Source organism: Camponotus floridanus, unplaced genomic scaffold (assembly GCF_003227725.1).
Source record: "Camponotus floridanus strain SB8 unplaced genomic scaffold, Cflo_v7.5 scaffold22, whole genome shotgun sequence".
NCBI classification, from domain to species: domain Eukaryota; kingdom Metazoa; phylum Arthropoda; class Insecta; order Hymenoptera; family Formicidae; genus Camponotus; species Camponotus floridanus.
In genome coordinates this window covers 1741439-1756036 of record NW_020229348.1, presented here as the reverse complement: position 1 = coordinate 1756036, position 14598 = coordinate 1741439, and the positions used below count along the sequence as shown (strand labels likewise).

At 31.3% G+C, this 14598-nt stretch overlaps 1 protein-coding gene across 2 annotated transcripts in view; it reads right to left on the bottom strand.

Annotated features, from left to right (window-relative positions):
- Positions 1-9710, bottom strand: part of LOC105250956 (pikachurin) — an 86597-nt gene extending 76887 nt beyond the window's left edge. Inside the window, exons 1-2 of one of the 2 annotated variants that reach the window (XM_025408657.1) lie at positions 9027-9710; positions 5339-5681 (exon numbers count right to left, since the gene is read on the bottom strand). In XM_025408657.1, the coding sequence (XP_025264442.1) occupies positions 5339-5456 (118 nt within the window). In that variant the 5' untranslated portion in view covers positions 5457-5681; positions 9027-9710. The remainder of the gene's footprint in view (positions 1-5338; positions 5682-9026) is intronic. The other variant, XM_025408658.1, reaches the window with a different exon arrangement.
- Between the last annotated feature and the right edge of the window lie 4888 nt (positions 9711-14598).

Below are 14598 nucleotides of genomic sequence, written 5' to 3'. Positions count from 1 at the left end.
TTTGCAAGCCCAGTCGCTCGTGCTTCTTAATCGGCCAATCTTTAAGTTATGAACAAATTGGTGTACTTATTATCCTCGATATCCATCGCTTTCATCTTTTGCAAGCGCGCGCGCGCGTGCGACCTTTTAATCGATCTTGACGTTATCGGGCGTTTCAAATTTTCCGGTACGATTTTTAACGATTTGCGATGCGTTAAACAAGTAGTTTATGCGCGATATACGGTTTACGCGTGAATTGCATAACGCACTGTCGAAAGGATGCGTTAATATTAATGAAACACGAGCTCACACATGCATTCTCCCTCTGCGGCCCCAACAGCCGCGCGCTGGGCCCATTTGCTAATGGATAGCGAGCGATTAATATAGCAGGCGTTTGGTGCCCCCCTTTAGGTGAATGAATAGTAGGGTCAACTTTCTGAGAATAGCAGCGGTTACACATGCCAATTATGCGCGAATACCCCTTTGGGCGCGCGAATCGTGTTTAACGATTGTAGATGAAAACAAAGCTCTAACATTTCATGGTGCGTATAACGACTATGAACAGTCGTGTACATACCTATGAACAGTCGTGTGAATTATTAAAATTGCAATATATTATTTCCTGCGTGCTTCATAATTTAGAAAGTTTAATAATTTTTCATACGCGCGCGGGAATATATTTTTCACGACAAAAGCGGAAATGCCTTTTTTTTTTTTTTTTTTTAACTTTGTTTTATTTCGAATTTTAAATAACGAATTAATTTATAAATGTATAGTTTTTCTCGAGAGATATAAAGTATTTAACACATTCCAAAAGTTCAGAATTCTCTTTCCAATAGAGAAATTTCAACATTAAAAATAATATATAATAACATTAATTATTTAGGTTCTTTTAAATCATATTGCTAGATTATAAAATTTTCTAAACTTACGAAATGTCAATTTTCGATCGATAATTATTTGAAGTTAAAAATATACACTAAGTGTATATATTTGAATTGAGTATTGAAAATCGGGAATTGAAAATTAAGAATTTAAGAATGCATCAACTGTGTTCGAAATCATTTAATTTGAATTGCATCGAGACGTCAGTTACACTCGTTCGCTCATGCACACAATTATCAGTTTCATCTAATATGAAATACGGCCGCTGATTGCCATGTATGAAATTAATGAAAGTCATTCTGTTTCGCGTTATGGCGTTGACATATCCGCATTCATGCGCGATGAAAAATCACGTCGACATTATTCGCGTTATTGCCATCGGGATATTGGCAGGTGGAGATGGAGGAGGGAGCAGCTCGCGACAATACGGCATATCGGCCAATGTCGGTCGGAGAAAATGGCGGAAATATAAAGCTCTAATGGCTTTTGGCGGGTATATCGATTCTCTCGTGCGACTCCGCGCATTAATCGATCGTAAATGTTGCATAAATACTTATGTGGCCGCAACGAATCCGCATCGAACACGTATCGCGCGGAATAACCCCGGTCTTTGCTGGAATTCAATTCATTTCAACGAGTCACATATAATTCAATTTAACGGGCATAGTCCAATACACCGTTGTTTCCACTGCCAGATCAACATGTTTCGCGCCGCTGCAATATCGCGGGAATACATTACGCTATATGCTGCATTTTGCACAGAACGATCTCATTTCGATGATCGTTTCCCAACAATTGGTTCATTAAACTGCCAATTATTCATCCAATTTTTTCCTTAAAAGTTAAATATTTAAATTATATATATTAGATGCATTTGTGAAAAAAATATGTATACTGGATGTTTTTTAATAAGTATGAAAAATTTTAGAAGATGATTTTTTGTCGAAAATTGAGAGGAGATTTTTCATGGAGATATAAACATGTACTCCTACATTTTTTCCTGTGGAGTTACACTCCTTCAAAAATGGGGGTAAAAATTAGGTTTTTATTATAATTTTGTTTTTGTTTCAATTTTTCCAACATTTACTCTAATTTTATTTTTATTTTAAAATTTAACTTCTCGTAATTCGAAATCTATACTATTTAGCATCGTGCTGTGCGATAACGTATTTTATTTTTTTTCTTGAAAACTACTGATTTTATGAAAAAAATAAAAGAAATAAAAAAGTTTCTAAATAAATCAAACTTTTTAATGCATATATTTTTAAATCATCATATTCCGGACCATTAAAAAGTTCTGATAAAAAATTGAATAGGAGTTGCTAGTTTTATCTCCTTATAACATTACGAGAGGCTGAAAAAAATATTAATAAGTAACCTTTTTACTAGTAGAAAATATCCACCTAATTTCATTTCTTTAGCTTGTTCCCAATTTGAGAAAAAAATAAAAATCTAATTTTTACTTCCATTTTTGGAGGAGTGTAACTCCACAGGAAGGAATGTGGGTATATGTTTATATGAAAAACCATCCTTAATTTTCGATAAAGAATCATCTCCTAAAACTTTTCGCTTATTAAAAAATATCCTTACATTATTTTTTTTTTAAATATATAATGCACTAATTCAGTCGCATAATTCATTGTGCTCGACAGTTATATCGGCTTCTTTAATTCTTCTTTTATTGCAATTGCATAGCGAAACGATCGTCAATATTTAACGTGCAACAAAGCGAACACGGGTCGCGTTAATTGAAAGCGCAAGCATATTAAGTTGTCGTCGTTGATCGCATGTTAACGCGATTAGCGCTATCGCAGTTTGGCTCGCAAGTAGGCGCATACATATTGACACATCGTCGAAAGGCATTACCACATTCTCGGAGTATTTTGAATATTCAAATGCACGGGCGCTGTGAAAGCAAAAGCCGGTCGTCGTCGTCGGGCTGCGGCGACAACGAGCGGTCGAAAGTGTTTGCACACGGCAGCTTGAAAATTGTGAACATTATCATGCGACTCGATCCCGTCCTCGTACTCTCCCTTGAGAGAGGGAAAGAGAGAGAGGATCGATACGAAGACTCCAATTAACTAGATACAGTCGCGCGGGCGCCAACAGATATTTCTCTGACTCGCGCGAAATATCTCGCCGACTCGGCCCTTTCTTTTTTTTTTTCGCTCGCTCGTGTGAATTTCATCCTCGCCGCGTCATGGAGCTTAGCTACCGTTGCGCGCGAGATAATTTTTCAAAAATTATTCCGTCCGCTTCGTTGAGAACAACGAGCATCGCAAATGGACGTAAACCTGCGAAATTTTTTTTCAAAATAACAAAAGGAACGCCGGGATTTTCCTTTATTTCGTGCAGAAATTTCTCCCGTCGAGAGGAACTTTTGTCGTCAACTTTCCAACCGTCGAGGTATATGAATTTTCGATATACGAGAAATGTATTTCAAAAATTTAATTATTTAAAGCGGCACATTCGAAATTGACTATTTCAGCGAAAAGTAGCAACTATTAATGACAATTGTTTTTTTTCTATTTGACAATGTAATTTTTTCAAAGGCACGTTTACTTCCAATGTAAGATAAAATAATAAAAAGTTGAGTCTATAATTCTTATAAATAGTGAATTGTGTTACTAAAGTCTATAAAAGTCGCAAGGTACAAAAAAGTGTATTAAAAGCTTGTTGCTCACAATCAGTAATTTTCATTTTTTTTCTTCTTTAATTTAAAGTTTTTTCACATCTTTAGTCAAGATTTATTAAAACACTTAGAAGAAATGTAATGTTGATTTATTGTAAACTCTTTTTATAAAAGAATTTTAATAATTTTTTAAATTTACATGGATAAACTTTTTAATTGATATTTTTTATGCTATCGATACATTTTCATTAAATTCAAATTTGTGCTAATCTAATTATTAGATTATTAGCTTAATGCATATAAAGTAACAATATTTTTAATAATTTCTAGGTAGATTCAAGAAAATAAAAAAATATATATAAATATATAAAAAGATAATTTCATAATATTTTTATTTAAAAATTTCATTATAAATTTATATAAAAATTTTTTTATTCCAAGATTTTATTTATTTGCTTCATTAAAATTTAATTAGCTAAAAACATTTCATTTGCTCTCTTTCTCTTTCTGTGTCTTCCTCTTGCGATAGCTTATCTTACAACTAAAAATTATTGGTCTCTCAATGCTTTTATTAAAGAGTAATCGATTTCAAATTGGTCAAAGAAATCTTAAGTGGAAGATGGGTCGGAGTAGGAGATATAGCCTGGTACATCTTGATATATCTTGTAGTAGCACACTATGATCATTTTACGATGAAGGAAAATTGCAGCGAAGCAAAAAGCTATCTAGTATCTAAGAAAATAATTATCGGCCTGAGGATTTTAGACTTGAATTATGATTGTGATATAAAAATTTCTAGACTACATTTTTCATCCAAATTAAATAGTCTTGAAATGTTTTTAATAGTTATAGTAGTATATCAATTTTGTAAATTTAATTACATAATTATAAATATATAATAACATAACTTAATTATATAATTATATAACATACAATTATATAATTACATAATTTAATTATATAATAACGTTATATAATAAATAATTCCCGCTACATAAATAAGAAAGTATTCATAATTTCTAGATTCATTGTTAACTAACAATAGGTATACATGAAAAGAAAATTATTTTATCTTCGATATATATTTTTCACTTCATATTTCGTTCGACCACGTATTGCATGCAGTATATATTTTTTCACTTTCAATGAGTAACTTTAATAACTTTCTATTGTGTGCAATATTTTCCGCAAGAAATTATTATGAACCAGGAGATGTTGTAAAAAAAAATAAAAAAAATATAGTAGTAAAAAAATAGTAGATTTAAATTATACACTTTTCTAAAATAAAAGCTTATTTATTGTTCTACGTGTCGAGTCTTATATAATACTGCAACTTTACTTGCAAGTACATAAATGCAATGCATGCATGATTTTAAATCTAATAAAATTATATTAAAGATAAACTTAAAAGCATCTATGAATTAAGAAAATAATCGATTAAAAAACTAATTTAAAACAAATTATTTTTACAAATACAACCAGTTCTAAAATTCTTTTTCCATGGTTCAAATACAATTTATTGGCTCAATCTCAATTATAATAAAAATTAATTAAGTAACTGGAATTACGAAATACACATATCAAAATACGTATGATAAATAATGGAGAATTGATCGTTTCTGTCATAACGCGAAATTCATTGTTAAATAACGACGGTCGTATATTAAAAGCACACAATGTTACGTATCAGTCTCATGCGAGATGATTCGTAGCTTTTTCTTTCGCAGTAATATATTACCGATTGTAACAAAAGTCAGGCCAACAATATATCATACATAACGGCATCTACGAAAGAGTTCATAAATCCCAGGAGTGGGGACACAAATAAAAGGGAGTGCTTGCCTTGGAAAGCGGCCTCGAAGGTGGTCTTGTCCTCCACGGGGTTCTGGGCGAGCACCAGAACGACCGACAGGTATTCCAGGATGACGAAGAGCCGGGAAACGTAGCGTAGTCCAGCCATCGTCCGGCGATAAACATGCACGTGTCGCTGGGCTTGATAAGTCCTTACTGTCGCATGCTCCAGCGGAATCCTGTCGATCACCACGCGACACACGCGAGACACTCTATCTTAATCCGTTATATCACTAATTATTCCCGATTATTAGCACCAGACTAGATTCGAGGTACACCGGCCCGAGACACTCTTCACAACGCGATGATCGATCACGCGAGCTCTGATGACACTCTGTGAACGAAAAAATCAATAACTGAAAAATCCATAACGATATCAAATTAAAATTCCAAGGAAAATAATCTTTCCTTTTTTTGGCAATTTTTATAAATTCAGAAAAGTGATCCCACGTTTTCAACAATCATATTATGAACATTACTCGAGAAACTTTTATAAAAACAATGTTCTCCCCTTCTTTTGCATGTATGACTTTTTAAATGGATTCTAAAACGAGTAAACCCGATAATAAGGTTCAGATACTAATGAGAGAGAAAAATACAGATATTTAGAAAATTGTAAAAATTTTTTAATAATTCCACGTAACTTTATGAGATATGAATTTAGTTATCTATCATGATTAGCTCTTGTGACGATCATTATCACTCGCATTTCTGCCAAAGTCAATTGATATAGATCGAGTCGATTCAGTTGCAAATGGCGCGTAACAAAGTATCCGCGGCGTTTACTATACTCGTTATATCATAGCAAATGATAGATCTCTATTTTCGCGCGATACCCGATGCAAATTTACTTGACACCGTATGCATATCAATGCGTGCATGCATATTTCCCGCGGGCTCGCACAAAGGGGTTGTTTTCGCCTCGTTCTCTTTCTTTCTCCCGCCCTACCTCTTTTTCCCCGTCCTTTTTTTCTTACAAAATTCACGAAGCAAAAGGGGATAGGATATAAATCGCGTGTTTTCTTCCGGGAGATTCCCCGAGACGTCTCGCGGACAACCAACAAGATGTTTGCGTCGCGGAAAATGCAAGATACATTACTGCAACAGTCGGATTAACGCTCGGGTTCGCCGACACGCAGACTCGCGAATGTTAACGCGTCTCGAATTGGGTTTTTGCTTGTCGGGCTTCTGTTCTACTAGATCGTTACATTGTCAGGTCCGAGTACGCAAAGCGTGGCTGTAATAGAAACAAAAATGCACCGCGTACTGTGATTAAAATTAAATTTTCAGAGATATTATTGGAGCAGGTAATCTTGTTATTGTGTAGAAATATATAGTAGTTACGTTAATATCGCGTATAAATTTTTATCTCGTCGGGACTGTATCAATTTAGATTGCACTTAGTTTAAGGTGCATAAGGTCGATAAAAAGGAATTCTCCGTACTATATACGTTATTTTTATCGTTGTTTGTGTGCGCCGTTTTAATTTCTCACGCTTTTCTTACGACGTTTTATCTAAATTAGAAAAACTTTTATAATAAAGAAAAATAATAAAAAGAAGAAAAAAAAACAGAAGAGTTTATTACGTACTGTGTAAGAAAAGCACATTATTTTCGCAACGTGAAGTTTAAAAAGAAAAAGCGAATGAAAATCGTTACAAGCCTTTGCCTTGTGGCTCATATAATTCGCGAAAAAGTTAAGCAATCGGTTTGTCGATCATATCAGGCAAGCCACACCGTTTTTATACAAGGCCTTAAAATTTCGACGTGAATCGAGGTAGACCCGAAGCTCGATATCGACTGTCGTAGTCGATAGTTGACGTTTCAGCTTAAGTCACTGGGTGATGTCACGAAGTTGCAGCAGATAAGATTACCCTGGCAGAGCCTGGTGGCCGAAATTTCCATTCCCGGGTCACGCGATGTAAGCTGCAGCAGTCGCAGCTAAAACGCCTCGTTTATATCTATCGCGTTGCACTCCGATATTTTACGAATATATCGCAAAAATATGATTTATTTCTCACATCTTTTTCTCTATTTGGTATTATTAATTTTGAACTCGTGAGATCAAAAATGACACGAATTAAGTCTTCCTTCTTGAAAAGCTGTGATTGAAATAAGAAAATTTTTAAATCTTGAAAGAATTAAGAGTATAAAATAATTAGATTTGCTCATTTTCTGCAATTTTATCAATTATATCAACTTTTGTATTTTGTACAATCACATACAAGATAGCAAAATTATGGAAACCATCATATTTGCAAAACGAGTAGAAATATAGAGATAGAAATTTTATTTAAAAAATTGTCTATCAGACATGATATCCACATTTGCACGGTATAATAATTTGCACGATATTGTTATATAATTTAAACTTTTTCTATGTGTTAAAAGATATTATTTTTTTTGTCTCAAAAGTTGTTATTTTCCCTGATTTATTTTTAATGTGTGAGTGTGAATATTATAACATTTGTTATTCATATATTAAATGCATGAATTTATATTCTACAAAATAAATTACCTCGCGATGGATATCATTAAATTTTATTTATTATGTGTGATTGATGAACATTTATTTAATAACTTATTGTACTATGTATTATTATGTATATGTATTACTAATACGTATCTCTATTTGTAAGATGAATTATGACAAATTAAATTAGCAATTATAAATTAAACATTAACATATAATATGCCGAGTATATGTATGTATGTGGATTTGATGTAGAATACAAAATAATGCATGTAAAATTAAATCAACAATTTTCTGACATAAGCTGATATTGTATTTAATGAGATCGTAATTAAATGTCAAACATCTCATAAATATTGAATATGACAAAGTCGTTGTGCGATAATTAAATACAACAGTCAATGATAAAATATATTTTAGAAATGTATGTATGTTTCAGAGACAGAGAGAAAGAGAGAGAAATCTCTCGTTTTTTATAATATTAAAGTTAGATCGTAATCTTTTACGAATTAATGTACATTTAATGGACGCAAAATATAATAATTGCATGCGTGATATGGAGAGATGGCTTTACATTTACCACAACTCGTAATAATTTAGTATTTGCGCAATACAGTCCGTCGAGAATTTCGGAACAGCTTTTTTTTGCGCGATACTATTCACAGCCAGCTGCAAAATACAATGTGACAAAGGGAGAATCAAGTTGCACCATTGTACCATTATCCGGCGGCGTTGATAACAAACAGATTTCAAACCTTAACAAACTGACGGTTCAACGTCATTCGATCTGTAGCTTAAAGCCATTTCGTGTCGCAATTTGATTGGGAGTAAATATTCGCGAACTCTAAATTTCCCATTATTTGCGCCACTGAATATTCAAATCATGCCTGATGATAAAAATCATTGCGTATTGTTTGCTCATATAATTTGAAGAAATAGTGTTCGATAACGCGATATTGCAATATACGGTGATTTTTCAGAATAATTGACAAATTGCTAGAAAAATTTCGATAAAAATAATTGCTGATGGAATTTTTTCTCTAATAATTTATATCCCGAAAATTGTACGGAAAATAAACGTGTTAAATATTTTTTTTTTTCCTAAAAATAAATGTTGATTTGTATCGTATATCGGAATATGTGTATAAAATATATTATTTAATCAAAAAATTAATTTTTATTACTAATATATCCAAGAATTACCTACCGAATAATCTACACAACTAAGCATAAAATTTATTTCCTAGGAAAGATCAGCCCTCAAGAGGCCGTAGCGTGTAACGTAAGCAACAAGCAAGCGACTCCGAAGAGAATGAGACAATATTTTATCGCGCGAGGAAAACGATTAATCATTCGTGAAGAGTAATTTCTGATCGATAGGCCAAACTTGGCGCGACTCGGCGCCGAAAGTACACGTCTCACGGTGCGTGCGAGCGAACACGCAACTTATCGAGCGATCGCGCCACGGGCCGCGAACCAAAGGGCTGAATCAATAAGAGAAAAAGCGTCGCGACGCGTTGCCCTTCGGGAAAACGTTACCCTTCCGCGCCTCGATTCGAGGCGGGAATCGAGGCGGCTGAGAATCCGAAGACCGTTTCACGGATGCCACTAGATCCCCGGGTTTTTCTCGCAGGGAATTCGCGACGCAACCCCCTCGTCTCGATCGCCACTGGATACACGTCGCGCCGGTAAAGCCCGGCGATCGTCCTCGTACCTGTCGCACGACGCGCTCCTCTCTTTCTCTTTCTCTTTCTCTCTCGCCGCAGACGAATCTCTCTCCTCTTATTATCCCCTTTTACTCCCGTATCTTTACGCGAACGATGCGAATGCACGAACCAACGCACACACGCGTCGCGGAGCGTCGCGACGGCCGTCGGTGCCGGCCGGTGTCTCCAATCGAACTGCGGGGGTAGTTCGACGGTGGCGCCGCCGAAGGACGCCGCCGTCGTCGCCACCACCACCATCGCTACCACCACCGCCTTCGATCGGCCGCCGCCATTTTTTTGCCCGAGCCGTCGCGTGCGTTACTAACCCCCTCGAAAACATTCCGCTTTGAAATGCGTGCTTTCCGATCGAGGGTGCGCGAGAGAACGTCCAGGGATGTATCGCCGGGGGTGCGAAATTGTACGCAAACAGGCGAGCCAGGAATATGTCGCGTTTATCCTGCACCTTGAGTGATATCCTCGCATTCGTGGAAATGATTGAAAAATTGGGGACTACAAATTCTGTATTAAATTATTGTGAAGATTAAGGTCGAGCGTTGAAAATTGGAATTTTCGCTCGATCAAAGTTAAAATATAGACGATAATTGAGATTATGAAGTTCAAATACTAGTACAGTCGCAATATATTATTCAATGACCTGCCAGTTCTCAATTAATAATTAAATAATCTTTAATCATAGTGCGATTTTAATCTCAATTTTTGTATCTTTAAACTAATGTGAGCTTAATCCTTTAACAAACTGTAAATTTAATTAAAATCTGGATTTAAGATATCCAAAAAACTCTATGATATTATTATTGATATTTTGAATTAATAGATGAGCTTTATCTAAATTTTTTAAAATTATAATTTAAAATATCATGAAAAGTTTTCGTTGATATTTTTTGTGTAAAATATTTTTTTGTATTTTATATAAATGTTTCTATTTTATGTCAATTTTCTGTGTTTCTATTTTCTATTTTCTGAAAACTTGTCGTCTAATGGATTTATTTTTAACACATTTGCTTCAATATATGAGAATAGATGATTGGTCCATCAGACCTGTGCGCTCCAGTTACGTTAGATGTCTTCACTATTCTAGTTAAATGTTAAATTGACCATTACATGGCAGAGAATTCAATAAGAATATTCAATTGCTTAGATATAAAATATTTGAAAATTCAACAGAAATTCTGCTATATAAAATGTGTAAATATATGTATGTACACAAAGTAAAAGTATGCTGGATTAATTACTTTTTAATAGTTAAGAACAGTTTGCCTTAAAGAAAGAACAAAAGATTAAAAAGCAATTTTAAAATTCAAGTATGAAAGCATTCAAAGCAATCTTACACGAGAATCTTTCACATCAATCTTCTACAAACATTTAATTAAAATTATTATATATTATTTAGTACTATAATACATAATACACGTTTCATACTTACATATATTATAACCAAATATTTTAATATTATTAAATTATTAATATAAATTAATATAAATTATTATTATAAATTGTAAATAATTGATTTTATAAATAAGTTTATGCGTACAAATAATTACATAATAAATATGTTAAATATATTAAATTTACTTATTTTATCATATAACAAAATATAATTCAATTTAGACTTATTTTGAAATATTATATGTAATACTGTTAGAGAGTTATAAATATATAAATAATAATTAATTTATATAAATATTTATAATTTATATAATTTTTCTACGAATATTAAAAATAGCTTAGTATTTAAAAAAAATTAAAAAACTTTTATTCGTATAGATGATGCCTTTTTTGTAAATAAAATAAAAATTAAATTGTCGCATAAGTTTACTCTTTATAATTTCTATTAATAAAAATTACATTAAAAAATTATTTTATATATATATATTGAAAAAGTTATTTTTTTGAATCCTTAGTTTTTTAATATTTCTCAGTCATATGAAGAATATCAATAATAAAACTTCAATAATATTAATAATAACTGAAATCCTTAATATTATTATTAAATATATTTGAATAAGAATATGTTATTTTTTACAGGAAAGAAAGATTCCAGCTAAAGCACATGCACAGTCCTGCATACGTTCTCGGGCTTTGTTGATTGGTGTCGGGTAAGTTTAACCATTATCGGAATGTTATCACTGAATTGGCTTCATGATTAGTAGTAGTTTTAAAGCTCCTGGCTTGTAGCCAAAAATTAATGGAATGAGAATGTCTATTGTGATAAGTCGTATCTTATCAGTGCATAATTCATCTTGTTTATACACGTCATTAATTTGTTATTCCGATTTATTTACAATTCTGTGCCCATATATTAGAATTTTAAAAACGAACTTAAACAAATTATGCATCCTCTTATTATTTTAATTGTTGTAGTGTAATTTATTATTTTAATTAAATTGTAAAATGAATTGAGAATTTAATTGATAAAGAAAAGTATATTATAATATATGACACAAAGTGTATCGAGTAATTTATCTCGAATAATCTTTGAAATTTAATTTAAAAAAATTAATACAATGACGTCGTAAATTTATTTCTAATTTTTTATCTTATAAAAGTCGGTAATAAATTCGTGGAAATTTTGTTCTGATTTATTCTTTTAAATTAACTCATAATTATATATCAATGTCCCTTAAGTGTCAAAAACTAATTTGAACAATTTAAATATTAACGAAAAATCGATTAAATGTTACGAATAAAATACTATTAATAATAATCTCGACAATGAGATATTGGAAAAGAAATGACTTTTAAAGATAATAAATTTGGTATATACATACATATATATATATATATATATATATTTATATCTTTAAAGACACTTTTCGTGCTAAATATTAATTAATCTTGATCGCAAACGCTTTCTAGTCACCTAGTTTATTTGCGACACCCAGTATATAGAATATAGCTATGAATTTCATCAGTTTGTAGAGCTTCCCTTTATTACTTCAGAAAACTCAAGTTCCACCTAATCCGGTTAACAGCAGCACCTCACAGTTAATCGTGTTCTACCAGTGACCTATTCTGTACACTCCTGACAATAAACGGATGATTTCAGGGATAATAAAGAAGGGGATAATCCTTACGAAAATCTAACAATCTTGCGAGATATTCTCGCCCTTTCCTCCACCTTCGATAGAATAATAATTTTATTTAATAGTTATTCAAATTAACGATATTTTTTTGTTATATTTTATATCTCGTTCCATGCAATATAGAAAATTTCCAAGGAATATTGCAGAAATATAATTGCCAGATTGCAATATACGTTATGCAATGTCACTGCAACAGTGTTAGAATATCGCAATTCTATAATGTCTCCACAACATTGCAGTACAGAATTGCAACATCTGGTTTTAGTGTAGTTTGGGAGATTTTATGCATGGAATATATTTATCGTTATACACGGAGCCAAAAATCAATAATAGAAAATCCAATAATTTCATTTCAATTATCATTGAAGCATCAAATAAACGATAAAAAACGAATCAATCTTGTATTTACCACGATAGAGAAAAAAAATCGATCTGTCAGCTGAATATTACAAATTTAATTTGACGAACTTTATTGTATTAAATATTTTCGTTTTTGTTTAAGTGTCATCTTTATATTATTTAGTCAGACGACTATCCCCATTTTATATATATATATATATATATATATATATATATATATATAATATATTTTAAATCAACATATTTAAAGATAATTTTATGTAATTTTATATGATTGAAAAATATAAATTTACTTTGCGAATTTTATTATATTAATATTAAAAAGAAAACAATTATACTCGTCACAATTATTTTTATCTAGCAAATTATTTCGGTAATTATAAATTATAAAGAACAACTTTTACCCACTTTGTAATATACATAAAAAATTGACTATAATCTGTTAGGTGTTTATCTCTAACACTCCCTATATATTAAGTTATCAAATATTTATTTCCGGGACATACATAAATTCTTCTCCATTTATCTTATGACTATATTGACAAAATCCAAAGCGTATTGTATATTTGTGTGTATATTTATATATATTTATTAACAATCGATAAGGCTAACATTATATTATTATTCATTATTACTCATAATATCAATTGCATCGGTCATAAAATCGACATAAATAATATAAAGTATCAAAATTTATAAAATAGCAAAAAAAATATTTAAAAAAGGTAATACTGCAAATTTTTTATTATAAATATGTATTATGTAAGTAAAAAACACTGTTCAAGCAAAAAATTTTTGAAATTTTAACATAACTGTGACTATCTAATATGAAAATCTTATAAAAATTCTTGCGTTTTCACCGATCTTCCTCAAGTTCTTGCCGAAAATAAAGTAAAATTAATCAAATCACAAGAATTAATCTTACTACAAAATTTTAACATGTAATATTTATAAAGAGGAAAATCGATAAAATCATTCATATCTCTTAACAATTAATATTAAATATCTCTTAGCAATTAATATTAAACATCAAACTTAAAATTAAATATAATATATGAATATATAAACATACTAAAATATATATTAAATTTTTAAAAATAGTTTTTGTGCTTTCTTAATACATGTCGATATTTACGATTAAATAAAATATTATACAGGATCCTTGTTTTATTTCGATTATATGAGTGTTAATCGCAAGTTGATAAAAATCATGTTAATAGGCAAGTTAATTTATTATATTAAGAATTAATAAGAAACGTTGCAACAAAGTTTACAACTTTGCGTATATACTTAAATTATTAATTTTAGATACTATATATAATATCATAATACTTATACAAATGTTTGACAACTATCAATACATTAATCATAAGAACGCGATATCAATTATGCATCTATACAGAGTCCTTCAAAAGTCCCGAAACAATCAAATATCTCAAAAACAAAGCATTTTTGAAGAAAATGTTTCAGGCAAAAGTTTTAAGATTTTAAAAAGTCTATTGAATGGTCATATCCATTTGACTGGTGTAGGGTCAAAATCACATGGAGTTCAACTTTGTTTTTTTTAATGAAACTCATTTTTCATTGCACATTCTTATCATCGAGAGCT